The sequence below is a fragment of the Alligator mississippiensis genome, chromosome 10 (genome assembly GCF_030867095.1).
Source record: "Alligator mississippiensis isolate rAllMis1 chromosome 10, rAllMis1, whole genome shotgun sequence".
Classification (NCBI taxonomy): Eukaryota; Metazoa; Chordata; order Crocodylia; family Alligatoridae; genus Alligator; species Alligator mississippiensis.
In genome coordinates, this window is record NC_081833.1 from 9,060,727 (window position 1) to 9,074,953 (window position 14,227).

General features: G+C 44.4%; 1 protein-coding gene across 1 annotated transcript; it reads left to right on the top strand.

The window, feature by feature from the left end:
* Positions 1-72: 72 nt before the first annotated feature.
* Positions 73-3,283, top strand: FZD10 (frizzled class receptor 10). The gene has a single exon (XM_006277993.4). The coding sequence runs from the start codon at positions 481-483 to the stop codon at positions 2,248-2,250; it is 1,770 nt and encodes a 589-aa protein (XP_006278055.3). The 5' UTR covers positions 73-480; the 3' UTR covers positions 2,251-3,283.
* The last annotated feature ends 10,944 nt before the right edge of the window (positions 3,284-14,227 follow it).

The following is a 14,227-nucleotide window of genomic DNA, read 5'->3' on the forward strand; positions in this document are numbered from 1 at the left end:
GAAAATCTCTTGTGCAACTTTTCAAGGGCGGGGACGAAAAGCGCGAGAGACAGCGGCGGAGCGGAGCGGGGCCGTCCCCGCGCATCCCTCCCCGGCGGAGCGGGGCCGTCCCCGCGCATCCCGCCCCCCCTCCCCACCCCTTTCTCATGCAAAGCGGCGGGTCCGGGTCCGGCTGCCGGGACAGCGCCGCCCCTCCGCCGGCTTCCCAGCGCCCTCCCCCGGCTCGGACCCTCCCACCTGGGAGCCAGCCCCGCGGCTGCCGCGGCCGGGCGCCGGGCGCAGTGCCGGCCGGAGGAGGCTGGCTGGCGGCGCGGGGCGGCACAGCGCACGTGGCGGGCGGCACAGCGCGCAAAGTTGCCCGGCTCTGCCCGCGCCGCCGGGCCGGGGCCGGGGCCGGGGCCGGGGCCATGCCGCTGCGGAGGGGATGGCGGGCAGCCCGCGGGCCGGAGAAGTGATCCCGCGCCGCCCCGCTCGGCCGGCATGGGGCCCGCCGGCAGCAGCCACCTGAGCCCCAGCCTGTGCCTGTGCCTGTTGCTGCTGCAGGTGCTGGGCTCGTGCGCCGGCATCAGCTCCATGGACAGCGAGCGCCCGGGCGACGGGCGGTGCCAGCCCATCGAGATCCCCATGTGCAAGGACATCGGCTACAACATGACGCGGATGCCCAACCTGATGGGCCACGAGAACCAGCGCGAGGCGGCCATCCAGCTGCACGAGTTCGCGCCGCTGGTGGAGTACGGCTGCCACGGGCACCTCAAGTTCTTCCTCTGCTCCCTCTACGCCCCCATGTGCACCGAGCAGGTGTCCACGCCCATCCCGGCCTGCCGGGTCATGTGCGAGCAGGCCCGGCTCAAGTGCTCCCCCATCATGGAGCAGTTCAACTTCAAGTGGCCCGACTCCCTGGACTGCGGCAAGCTGCCCAACAAGAACGACCCCAACTACCTGTGCATGGAAGCCCCCAGCAACGGGTCGGAGGAGCCGCCCCGGGGCTCCAGCATGTTGCCGCCCATGTTCAGGCCGCAGAGGCCCAGCGGCGCTCACGACTTGCCGCAGCCCAAGGACAGCCTCAGCCGGGGCTCCTGCGACAACCCGGGCAAGTTCCACCACGTGGAGAAGAGCGCCTCCTGCGCCCCTCTCTGCAGGCCGGGGGTGGACGTGTACTGGAGCAGGGAGGACAAGCAGTTCGCCGCCATCTGGATTGCCATCTGGTCCATCCTGTGCTTCTTCTCCAGCGCCTTCACCGTCCTCACTTTCCTGATCGATCCCCAGCGCTTCAAGTACCCCGAGAGGCCGATCATCTTCCTGTCCATGTGCTACTGCGTCTACTCGGTGGGGTACATCATCCGCCTCTTCTCGGGCGCCGAGAGCATCGCCTGTGACAGAGACAGCGGCCAACTCTACGTGATCCAAGAGGGCTTGGAGAGCACCGGGTGCACCATCGTGTTCCTGGTGCTCTATTACTTCGGGATGGCGAGCTCCTTGTGGTGGGTCATCTTGACTTTGACTTGGTTTCTGGCTGCTGGGAAAAAATGGGGGCACGAAGCCATTGAGGCCAATAGCAGCTACTTTCATTTGGCAGCCTGGGCTATCCCGGCTGTGAAGACCATCATGATTTTAGTTATGAGAAGGGTAGCTGGAGACGAGCTGACAGGACTGTGCTACGTCGGAAGCATGGATGTGAACGCCTTGACGGGATTTGTACTCATCCCTTTAGCTTGTTACCTAATCATTGGCACGTCTTTTATTCTCTCTGGTTTTGTGGCCCTCTTCCACATCAGGAGGGTGATGAAAACCGGCGGAGAGAACACAGATAAGCTGGAGAAACTTATGGTCCGGATTGGTGTCTTCTCAGTCTTGTATACGGTGCCTGCCACTTGCGTGATAGCTTGCTACTTTTATGAAAGACTTAACATGGATTATTGGAAAATTGTGGCGACTCAACAGAAATGCAAGATGAACAATCAGACTAAAAATTTAGACTGCACGATGAACAACTCCATCCCGGCAGTCGAAATTTTTATGGTCAAAATTTTCATGTTGCTGGTTGTGGGCATTACTAGCGGGATGTGGATCTGGACTTCAAAGACTCTTCAGTCCTGGCAAAATGTTTGCAGTCGAAGACTAAAGAAGAGAAGTCGGAGAAAACCTGCAAGTGTTATTACCAGTAGCGGGATCTACAAAAAACCTCAGCATCCCCAGAAAACCCACCATGCAAAATATGAATCTGCATTGCAGCCACCCACCTGTGTATGAACGGGCTGTGTAGAAAAGGGTCTCAGCCTGTAGAGAGTTACAAACGGCCACTGTAGCAACCCGCAATTGAAAATAAGAATTGGTGCTTTTTGTCAGAGCAAGGCAAAATGTATCCCACTGAAATTCGTGATAAACTGCAGGTAAATCTACTTAGGGAAATGTTTTCAGTGAAAGGAATATCGTCAGTGTAAGCAGCCTCTTCTGTTACTAAGTTAGAGTAAGATCCTTCATCCAGCCCTCTGATGTTGTTTAACTTTCTGTAGCTGAGCTGGCTTTCTTACAGCTTTCTGAGAAACGAGGTAGAGTCAAGTTTTATGGAGCTCCTATTTTGCTTTCCAAGGGCCTGCTTGAGAAATTGTCACTTGGGGAAACGAATGGTTCCACCGAGGCCTGCGCTCAGTAAGTGTGCACTGCTGTCTGTGCAGGCAACTTGTGTGCGAACTTAAAAAAAAAAAAGAGAGAGAGAGCCTTTCCAACGCTTCTCAGTTTAGTGGGTTTGGAGTGCCTAAAACTGGGCTCAATCTACAAGGCTCGCCAATATGCTTTTACTAAAAGAGAAACTTCCTGCACCAGACAAACTTTGTGAATAAGAATAATGTGCAATACATTTTTTTTCCTTACCATGACATGAAAAGAGAAACAAGTATTTTGCTGTACATAAAGACAACAAAAGAAATCCCTTAACAAAAGAACTAAGAGGTCTAGTCCTCAGAAACCCTTTAGTGTTACATTTTGTGGCTTTTTAATGGAAATCAAGCCAATGTTATACACGTTTGGACTGATTTGTGCAAAAAAAAAGGGGGGAATCAATTCAAAGAGACCCAAAGGGCTTATTGACTCTTTCTATTGTTAAACAAATTCTCACCATGAATAGATCAAGAAGCACTAGATTCTGCAAAGGGAAGCTTTGTATAGAGTGATGCTCTTTACTGTGCTGTGGGCGCAATTATTTGCTGTATATATGTGTAACATACAATTATTTTTCACGCTCCACTATTTTATTAAAAATAAAATATGTTCTTTAGTTTGATAATTTTTTTGTGTTTTAAACTTTCTGTGCTGTGCTTTGTGGTTAATAAATGTGGTTTTTTTCCTCCCCTGATGACTTACTAAAGGCACATTTTGAATATAGTACATTATATAGTCTTCTCTTTGGTGACAAGTATAACTGGATAGAACCATAACTTGCAAAAGAGGAACGGCAAGTTGAAAATACTGGTAAATAGTTTTCAAGTTGCATCTTTTGGGGAATCTTTGCAACCCAGAGACTGGAATGGGAAGAAGCTTTAGCATAGTTATCTGTTAATATAGTGCAGTCCGTGTTTGCAGATCTGTTTGAAATTGCAGCAGGGGCCCTTGAACTCCCCTTTAACATTTGCATGGGGTATGTTCGGCCTGTTAAAGATAATGGACCACTTAAGCGTTACTTTATATAATACTGTCTGTAATCTGCAATGGTTCTTGTAATATTACTGAAGAGTGTTGCTTTAAACAAGCCGGGGAAAGATGAACAGGGGAAAGCACTAGTTACTGACTCCTAAATACAGAGTTTATATAGTAGTACACCGTGACAAAGTTCCCATTGTAAATGCAGATATACAGAAGTAGGCAGTGGAGCCTGTTTCTGTACGAACTTTTAAGTTCTCGGTGGAGTTAACAATCAGCTTGCTACTCGGTGTGATATCAGCTCAACACACCTCCTTGCAGAAACTGCTCTGGGAGAGTTATTTTATATGGTAACGCATGTTATAAAAATAAAGAGAGCTCATAATGGACATGGGTAGAGCTGGGATCTCCACAACAGTCACCCCTTAATGGCTTGTAGCTTTATAACAAAAGGACCTTTATAGTTTGCACTGTGACCCAGTTTCTAAGGATAGATGTGCTGCAGCTGATGTTTTTTTACTAGATCTTCTTGTAGGCAGTTTAAAATCTTTCCAGCAACGACTAGAAACCTGAGTTTCCAATAATGATCATGTGTGGATTATTAAACATCTTTATACCTAAATGCACCCAAACAAAGCAGCCTTCACTGCCGATTCTACCATTTTTGTCTGTAAATATGTTCCCCCCCACCTTTGTGTCTATGTGCCACTGCTTGGAAGGGAGCTTTGTAGATGTCTTGGAAGTTAATCCTGTCAGAGCACACCCTGCTGGAGCCAAAGTAGGACACTGCTCTAAACAAATTCAGTTCTGAAACTATTGAATTAATGCCTTCAGATCTCCCTGCGTTCTTGTTAAGATCAGTTACATTAGATCCCAAGGAGGGCAAACTTACCGAATAAAAAGACACATCATGCAAATTATTAGGGAAAGTCCTCAAATCATGTGGGTTTTTGAAATTACTGTTATGTAGATCATCTTTCTACTACTGCACCTGTAATGTAAAAATGTGCTTTGGGGGGGATAAAAATGAACTGTGGTTTTATTAGCGACAGATTTTACACATAAGCTGCAGTCTAAAATACTTGGGCAACTGAGATCAACGTCTCACATAGTTTTTATGCAGTTCTGGCAATGTCTAGGGAGCGGTGAGACTTCTTTTTTTCTTTTTGTAATGCTGCAAGTTGATATTCCCATTTTGTAAGCTAATCTTGCAGGAGAAAACAGAATCAGCTGCCTTAGAAGGAAAGGAGACGAAATCAAGCAGCGCTGGAATCAGTGGCCATCAGCTTGTCCCTTTATTATGAACAGAGCAGGAATACACATGTTCTATATATATAGATATATATATATCTATATAGAGAGAGAGATATAGATATAGATATATATGTGTGTGTGTGTAAAGATGTCACTTTTGAACACTTAGTTGTCAGGGATGTTAATTTACAAGAATACTCTGACAAACATTTGAACTAGGATTTGAAGTTTAACTCTCCATTATTTTTAAGTATCGGGGGGGAGGGGGGGGGGATTAAAATGTTTTCATATCCAAGGCCCTGACAATGAAGGCAGTCTTCTGCCCATGTGCAGCTCTGTCTTGAGTCAGTGGGAGCCAGTATACCCAGTCAAATTGCAGGTTTGAAGGGGGGCGTTTAAATCTGTGGCATTTGCCGGCAGGCTAAATATCTCAAGTATATTTATGTTTTTAATATCAGCATGGCTCTTAAGACTTCCTCAATTGGGAATACAGTGACTGACCATTAAGGGCATCTATAGCTAATTTAGCTTAAAGACTGCCTCTTTCTGTCTTGCATTCAGTGCTGGTCCAACTCTGGTTACTGAGGTTGCTACTAAAAGAGAGGTGGAACAGCTCCGTTTAGGTATTTTAGGGGTCTCACCAGAGGGATTTTGAAAGATAATTTGAGAGTGTTGTTCCTACTGTGGAATTTGAGAGATGAGTTTTAAACCATTTTTTTTTTTAATTGAAAACCTGGAGAGCATCTAATTTTGTTTTAAATTCCTGTGAGTTTTCAAAGAAAATTTAATTTAACTCTGTTAAATGTTAAATATCTATAGGCTTGTATTGGGTACATCCCTGCTAAACTCTATGGGATTTTTCTATAAGAAATGCCAGATAATTGGCTGTGAATGGATCGTTCAAGAGATTTGCGTAGTCTAGTGCACTTCAGCAACCTAAACTTGGTGAAGTCTAGGGAGAGTGGAGAGAGAAGTTCAGATCTTCTCCTCTGGAAGGGATGTTCAGTACAACCCGACCACGTTGATTTTGGTATGGCATTGTTCAGACAAATGCATCTCAGAAGAGTACAATCGATGAGCCGGTATCTGGCCAGTGCAAATCAAAAACCAAATACTTCCCCCAGGTATGGGCCTGCAAGTCCTTTTCGCTCAGCAGGAGCGGCGCATCATCTCTGAGGGCAAAATTCAGCACAGGATACATAGATGATGAGACATCATGCAGGTTGCATCCATGGATATCGATACCAGGTAGAAGAAGGACACAAGGATCAAGTTCCCTTTGGGAGAGATGCCTGGAAGAGCACATTTTGATTGGTATTTTTACAGAGGTTAGGAGTTAAAAGGGTGAAGCCGGAAAGAGAACATGACATTTGGAAAGATGCAGTCCTTAAAACAGTCCTATACTTGGATGCAAGTCTTACATAACACTAGAGTACTAGCTTTACATCAATGTAAGCAGAAACTGAATTGGGCCCAATAGGAATAAGCTGCTGTGACATATTGGGACAGTTTTTAACAGTTAGGCTATAATGCCAGTCCCACCGCTGAAAGAATATAATTGAGTTCAATCAAGTACAGTGTTCAGAGCTCATATCAGATGTTTCCTGAAGTAGCATTTCAGCTGCATGTGATTATGAAACTATTATTCACATATGGCTGTCATCCCATGGCTTCAAACTATGAAAGACCAGTACCAACAACGTCTGTAATGCACACCCTTCTTATCCTAACACTTAAAACCCATGGCTTCAAGGGGATAGTTCTGTAATGATGGGATATTATGTGCTCAGGTGGTCTTTTGATGACAGGTGGTCTCCAACAACAGATGGTCTCAAAGGGGGAACTTAAGTTAAAAACATTTGCAGGTTTCCTTAACAAAAAATATATTATGAAATGTTATCCTTGTGTAATGTTCTTAAGCGTTTTAGACAGAACGGCCAAGTTATTAACATTGACAGAAGATAAATCAGGGGATGCTTTAAAAGGTGGGCGATGGTGATTATGTGGTCTTGGTGCTTGCTTTGATCAGAAGTGACAGGCCCGTAAGGTCCGTGGCATTCAGTACCCCCTGGAGGGAGATCAGCACCTGTTTGCACTTTGAGGCTCTTCTACCTCCCACTGCCTTCCAGCACTATTTCATCTTTCTTATAACACACTTGGAGGTGATTGGCTTTAAGCAAAGTCATTATTCATTTACAAAATACTCCTTTATGCAACTCACCCCAAACCGTGTTGCAGTAGCCGTGTTTTTGCTCTTGTCATCAAGGCGATATCCTTGCACCCATTATTACTAAAGCTTTATTTTTCAGTGAACTCCAGGCTGAAATCAGACTGAACACCAATCCAAGCATCGCTGTTTTCCTCTTGAACAACTTGGAGCCTGCTAGACTGTACACCTTGAATGCTGCTGAGTTTTTTTTGCTTTTATTTAATTTTCGTTGTTTCACACTTGAGTAGGAGAGACCTGGGATACGGTTTGTGGAACAGACAGGCCATGGCTTCAGCATTTCAGATGTTATCGTAATAAACCTTATTTCAAACTATTCTTTTTGCTCCTTTTGTGCTGTAATGGATATCTTTAGGAAATGGCACATAATAAAGCTTTAATTCCACCGAGGGACCTTCACGATAAAAATAAATCACAAAAACGAGGCTCTTGTGGTTTGTTAATGCTGTATATGCTGAACGTTAGCGTGGAATTACAGACCTCTGTGCAGTTATACAGAGAAATCAGTAGTGTCACTTTGGATTAGGCTGATGTGCCGGAGATCAGAATTTGACACAGGCGTGCAGTTTTTGGGGCCTTGTTTCGCCTTCCTTATACAACCAAAAGTGCAGCTGTTGAGAGTTTTGCATGCACATCAAAGGCAAGGTTGAGTTTTCATATAGCATATCTGTTGAAAGAAAAGTGCTTTGCAATTCATTTCTTCTCTCCACTCCCCCATTAATACAACCTGTTAAAAAGTCAAGACGTCTCCCAATAAAGTCTGTCACCTAAGCGGGTCTAGGTGAGGTTTCATCTCTCCTTTAGACCTCTGTAGGCATCAGCATTTCTGTGTCACAAAAAATTCACAATCTTGCCATTTATTTTGATTCCAAATGAGATTGAAATACTGGCTTTCAAAAATTGCTCTGAAACGACATTTAAAAAAGCTCATTTGGGATGACTCAAAATACTTCCAACTACAACTTTTAAAAAACCGTCAGCCGTGCTAGAATTCATAAAGCAATATAAAATAAGCTTAAAACCAAAAGACATTTTAAAATGAAAGATCAAAACTTTGCATGTCGAAACAGGAAAGGAACTTTACTGAAATGGTCTATTTATTATTATTTTTTTAAATATATCTATTTTTTTCCAAACTGACATTCCTGCAGAATGCCCCTGTATCAACAAGCCGGCGTTTTCTGGCAGTAAAACGTTCCACTGAAAAGTTTGCAATCAGTGGTAATATTTCTTCAGAAAGCACAGACTCCCCGTCTTCTCAGGGACTAATACGGCAGCGCCACTGGGAACTGAGGATGCATAACGACGTGCAGAGTCAAGTCCAGAGTGCCCTCTCTGTGTTTTCCTATCTATCTCATCTTCCTTTGCGAATCTGCAATGCTTCCCTTTTCCCTTTCTTCTATTGCTGATTGGTCTTTCTTCAGCTGCACCTACCACTCTCTTCCCACCTTCCCCTTGAAGCAAGTCCCATCTCCCCACATGTAGGCTTCTGGGATGCTGCCTACTAACTATACCAGTTTTGCACATTTTTTTTGTTAAAGGTACATGCAAAACTCTTACAACATGTGTGTTTTGTGGGGGAAGGGAGGGTTTAGTAGCCTGGGAACTATAGGTCCCAATTTCAGAGCTCCCAAGGGTGTTGATAAGCACAGGAGAACATCAGGACTGAACTGCAGAGTGTTAACCGAGAAGGATTATTTGTTACAGAGAAGCAAGATTTGGTTTCACTGTGTTTGGATGTTACCTTATTCCCTTATCGGGGATTGACCCCCGTCCATGCGAATTCATAATAGGGCTGCTGCTGTATCAGTGTTGGAGATCAGGTTCTCTTTCAACCAGTTGCAGAAATTGAATCCTTGAGTCCCTAGAATTGTTTGATAAAACTGTAAAGCAATATGTTGAAATTTTGGACCTGTGAGGCTGATTTGGCTTCCCGCTACGCTTATGTGCTTTTTAATTTTATTTTATTTTAGCATATCTAGTTAATTTTTTTTTCCAAATGGATTTTGCACTGTGGATGAAATGGTGGTTGAACTGTGAATTTATACTGGGGAAAAATAGGCAAAACTCCATTGAATTCTTTTCCAGATTTTTTCACTCAAACTATTTCCCTTGAATATTATCCTGCTTCAAAAAAGATGTACAATTATTTTATTCTCCATGTCCATTATTTCTTTTCCATGTCCATTATTTTGAATGTCCATATTTTTCAGTATTTCATTCTTTTTCTTCCTTGACTATTTCTAGTAGTTAGACAAGTCACTGCTGCTGTATTTATCTTCCCTTCCTCTGTGTCTATCACTGATATACCATTTTAGTATTTGAAGACACTGTTGGCAACATTTCCAAAAGTATTAACATTTCATGGAGGGTCCCTGAGTTTGGGCTTCTAAGAACGCATCAGCATTTTTCTTCTATTAGAAGATTTTAGGAGCAGTTTAGAAAATTACGTAGTTAAAACAGTGCAACCTCCCTGCCCCCAGCACACAGTATACAGCTATCACGTTCTTGATAAAATAAATATATGATCATGTGGCTTAAAGAGAAATAAGTACAACGTTGACCAGCCTAACTCATCTCTGAAACTTTCAGTCTGTGCCATAAAGTGGCTCAGAATATCTTGTGTTTCATTTACAAAGGTGGCATTGGACTTTGCAGAGTGGGTTCGTCTTTATTGGAGCTCCGCTTTCTTGGCTGCTTATTACATTCCTGTTTTACTAGTAGGTTTTTAGATGCAAATTTGAGCCTGCTCTTGTCATGCTGGTGTGTACATAGCTGCCGGTGAGGTGAATGCAGGTTTTATGTGCATAAATCCCAAAGGATTAGGCCCAATACTTAACTTTAAGCATGTGGGTAATCCCATTGGTTTCAGCAAAACAGCCCGCGCTCTTAATAAAGTTAGGTACATGCTTACGCACTTTGCTGATTCAGGGCCTTAAGCCTTTTATAAATGTACAATCCCAGGAAGGCTCCGCTCTCAAGACACTACAGCAAATTTATGTATGCATGTTAGCTTTTTGAGGAGAGGTTTTCAAAAACACCCAATGGGTTTAGAAGCTTGAGTCACACTTTCATTGGCCTTGTGCTCCTAAATCTTTTAGCTGCTTTTTAAAAACTCCTTTGGTGCTGACTGTGAGCTGACATGAAATACTAATACTATGCTTTCCCACATTTTTTCATGCAGTTGCCGTAGTAGGAGCTGTATATTTGGGTAACAAGCCCCACCGCTGAGTTCACTTTCTTGTTCACAGACGCAGCTCCCGAGTTAATTAAACTCTGCTCTCACTTTACAATGGTTATAAGGTTTCTTCTCATGAAAAGCTACTGTTATTTGAACCCGACTAGAATTAAAGAGGAGTAACCCGTTCAGATACAAGAGCAAAATAAAAACCCTGACCTGAAATTTCCCATAACTCCAAGTGAACTCAAGCGGACCATTTATGACGTGTGTAAAACTTAGCATGACCTTTCCGCCATGTTATTTTACATCTCTACGTACCCTGGTTATTCTGGCTTCCAGCTGGGATGGAAAGAGGTGGCATTCCTACACGTACTTTCTCTATTTCTGGCCTGATCCAAACTAAGAGGTATCCAAGAAGTTTAATCACCAGGCATATTCCTGTGAAGTTTCCAGCAGAGGACTGGGTAGTTTGGGGCATCTGAACTATGAGCACTGAGGTCTCCTAGGAAGCAAAAACCCAAGCCTTTCGAAGCTCACCCTATGCTAATTATAACCCCCCTTTCTGTAAGTTATATAAATCTTGCTATTACACCGCTTTTGGGGAGTATTTTATGAAGAGGTCATTGTAATGCTTGTGATTCCTTGCCTTTTTAGACCATTGCCCACATACAAAGATTCTCTGTGTAGATCTATAGCTTCAAAGGGAAAAAGCAAATAAATCAAGTGTGGACCAGATTTTGCTCTCCCCTTCCCCCACCCCATACACCTACACACCTGGCACCAGGCGTGAAAAGCTGTGAATCTGCTGTAGTTAAAGCGTGTGTTGGGGAAGGGAAGGGTGCAAGATGTGCCTGAGCTCCCCAAGCCCTTCCAACGCAGCGGTAGCACATAAAACAGTGGGAGGTGGGGAGGCATCTTTGTAGATTGAGTGGAACCGCTACAAATGACAGATTCTTTCAGGAGGTGTCAGGGTCATTAGAGGGAAAAAGCAGAGGCCTGGGGAGTGATGAATACAAGGGTGCTGGGTGAACAAAGCAGCTGGAAGGGAAGTGAGGAATCACTGACGACCCCAAAGGAGCTGCCACAGCAGAGCCTGGAGGGCAAGTTAAAGAACTATTTGCTATTTTTTATTAGTGTATTATTACAATCTAGATCCCAGAAGGCCTCACCCCTGTATCAGCACTGTAACCCATTGAAACTCGCTCCTCCCCGCCCCCTGGAGCTGGAGAAGAAACCCACCTTTCCTGCCTCCCTGTCCTCCCTCCACTTTTATCTACTGTAAATTATTCCTCTTCCAAAAAAAGAAAAAAATCAGGCCCCTGATCCTGTTCTCAGTTTACGTGGACAAACTTCCCTGCTGATACCAAGCAACATACTTTGTTTAAATGACTTTCTTCCTGAAGGATTCCAGATTGGTTTTTAAAACACATGCAGAATTGCTGAAGTGCAGCCACCTGTGGAGTGGAGCAGGGTTATCTAAAACTGTGCAACTGGGGGGAAGGTGGAGGGGGGGAATTATTATGCAAGCATACATGTCATACCAGATCTCTATTTCTGGGATCCTTGAATCAGTCAGCCGACTAAGCAGGAAAACAAAGGTAAGTTTATAAAAGAGAAATTCAATCTTGCCGCTTAATGTAATAGAGGTGTTCGCTACATGGTTATTCTGAATGCTGTAAATCAGTGGTGCTCAGCATACAACCCATGAGCCAGATACAACTTCTGAAATGGGAAATCAGCAGCAAGGAGCTCAGCCCTTTGGCTAATTACAGATGGTCAAAAAGCCCAAAGCTGAATTGGTTCAATTTTGGAAAGTCAGTCTAAGCTGCATAGATTGAACCAATAAGCAAGTGAACAGACATTCACTTTCGATTCCCAAAATGCAGTCAATTGCCTGCAGTGACCCAGGCTAGAAGCCGGGGGGGTACTACAGCACGCCTCCCTGCTCACCTGGAGCAGACAGCTTTTGCCAAGGCTAGCCCTCCCGCTGCAAGGAGAGGCTTTTCAGAGAGGTGCAAAGCATCCTGGGATGCTGGGGGACTATGAGTTAACTTGAACCCAGAGGGGATCTGGGACAGAAGTTCAATAAACTGATTTAACTAAAGTTAATTAAGTCTGATACTACAAACATCCAAGTTGATCTTAAACCCATTTCGACCATTTTGAAAGTGGTTTATGTGCACTGAACTTCTGTTGTGTTACAGATTTGAACCAGTTTTCTATCACTTATACTGGTTTATGTGTAATTTCTGTCCATAGCCTATGGGTCCCCTGTGGTATCCTGAGTCATGCTGCTGATGCCCTTCACAGCCACAGCCCCTTCCTCTTGCCCTCTTGCCCTCTCCACCCTCACCCCTTACTATGAGACAGGCAGCCATCTTCCTTCCCCCTGTCCCTTTTTGGACAGGAGTGGTGGCCTGTGGTACGGCTGGGTCACAAGCACCCAGCCCGCTGCTATAGAAGCTGGAACTCCTCTGCTGTAAATGAAGCGTACAGCTTGGTAGCTTACAGTGGTTAGGTTTTGAAGGGATGTGCCTTTGCAGGCTAACTTGATTTTCAACTGCTCTTTTGTTCATGGTTTTGACAAATGAAAAAAATGACTCCTGGTTCTCGATCCACAGGTAGCAATAACACCAACATTTCAAGGAACATAATGAACACACTTCCAACCCTTTTTTGTAGTATGAAATACTGACTGATGCATCATGTCTTCTGAAGACAGTATTTTTTATGACAGTCTCCTTGGGCCAGATTCTGCAATCTCTGCTTAAAGTAATAATTGGCAATATTGTTCCATCATTAGTCATATCCTGCTCTGCAAGCAGCCCACGTGCAATCAGTGGGATTGTTATACTCAAGGAGTTTGGTAGTTCTCAGGATGAGTAAGGGTTATAAGAGTTTGACCCCATTGTTTGTTGGTTTTAGCCTGTAATTATGATAGGCAGCCAAGTCATATCCTGTTTGCATCTATTGGAGCTAATGCTGAAACAGAACAATTGCCAGGGTTGTTTTGCAAACCCTCTATCTATGGAACTGCCGCCAATGGTAAAAGGAGTCCACACATGCATGGCATTAGCTGACAGAGATCAGGCTTATATGGAGCAATGGCTATGGGAAGGAAGCAGTGACATCCTATTTAGTGTATTTTGGCTTTCTCGAAGCATAAAGATGTTGACGAAGGCAAAGCAAGGTTTTAGAATTGTTTTTTTTAAAGCTGAAGTTATAGCATTCATTGCACAAACTCTATCCCTGGATCTGTGCCAATGGGAGCTCAGAAATAGAGACCCATGAGCCCAGAGGTCACCCTACTGCTTGTCTTTGCAACCTAGAAGGAATTGCTATTGATGGGGTTGTACTTGGTTTCATTAGAATTGCAGCTGGCACTGAAATAACAGCTGGCACGTTTCTTCTCCACATCTCGAAACACTTTCCCAAGGTGGGTGGGCATGTGCTGCCCGATGCTCTGGCCCCTTTTTATAGGTGACACAGCTGAAGCAGAGAGTAATCTTAGTAGCAGAGAGACGTGAGCTCTCACAAAAGCTTATGCATCTCTCATCCAGTTAATCTATGAGGTGCATCTCTACCCTTCCTTCTTAGTAGCAGAGTTAAGCACAGCCCTTTGCTTAATCCAGCATGCCCTAATCCACAATTGATGTCAATGGAGAGACTCCTCTTGACTTCCCTTGGCTTTTCAGCAGGTCCTTAGATCACTGCTGAGTTAATTAACGGATGAGTGACACGGTGACTTTATGTAGACTGCTGGGAATAAACATGGTTGTTAGCATCCCTCTTCTTGAATCAGGCAATCTCCGTTTGACTGGATGTTTCTACCTCCTTGTAGGCTCATGTTAATGGCTACTGAGTGTTTACAGTATCAAACCACCACTGTTTGAAATGCAACCTGACTGAAAACTATCCATGTCTGCAGC

Coding starts and splice junctions, on each gene's coding strand:
- FZD10 (XM_006277993.4), top strand. CDS start 481: ATGGGGCCCGCCGGCAGCAGCCACCTGAGCCCCAGCCTGTGCCTGTGC.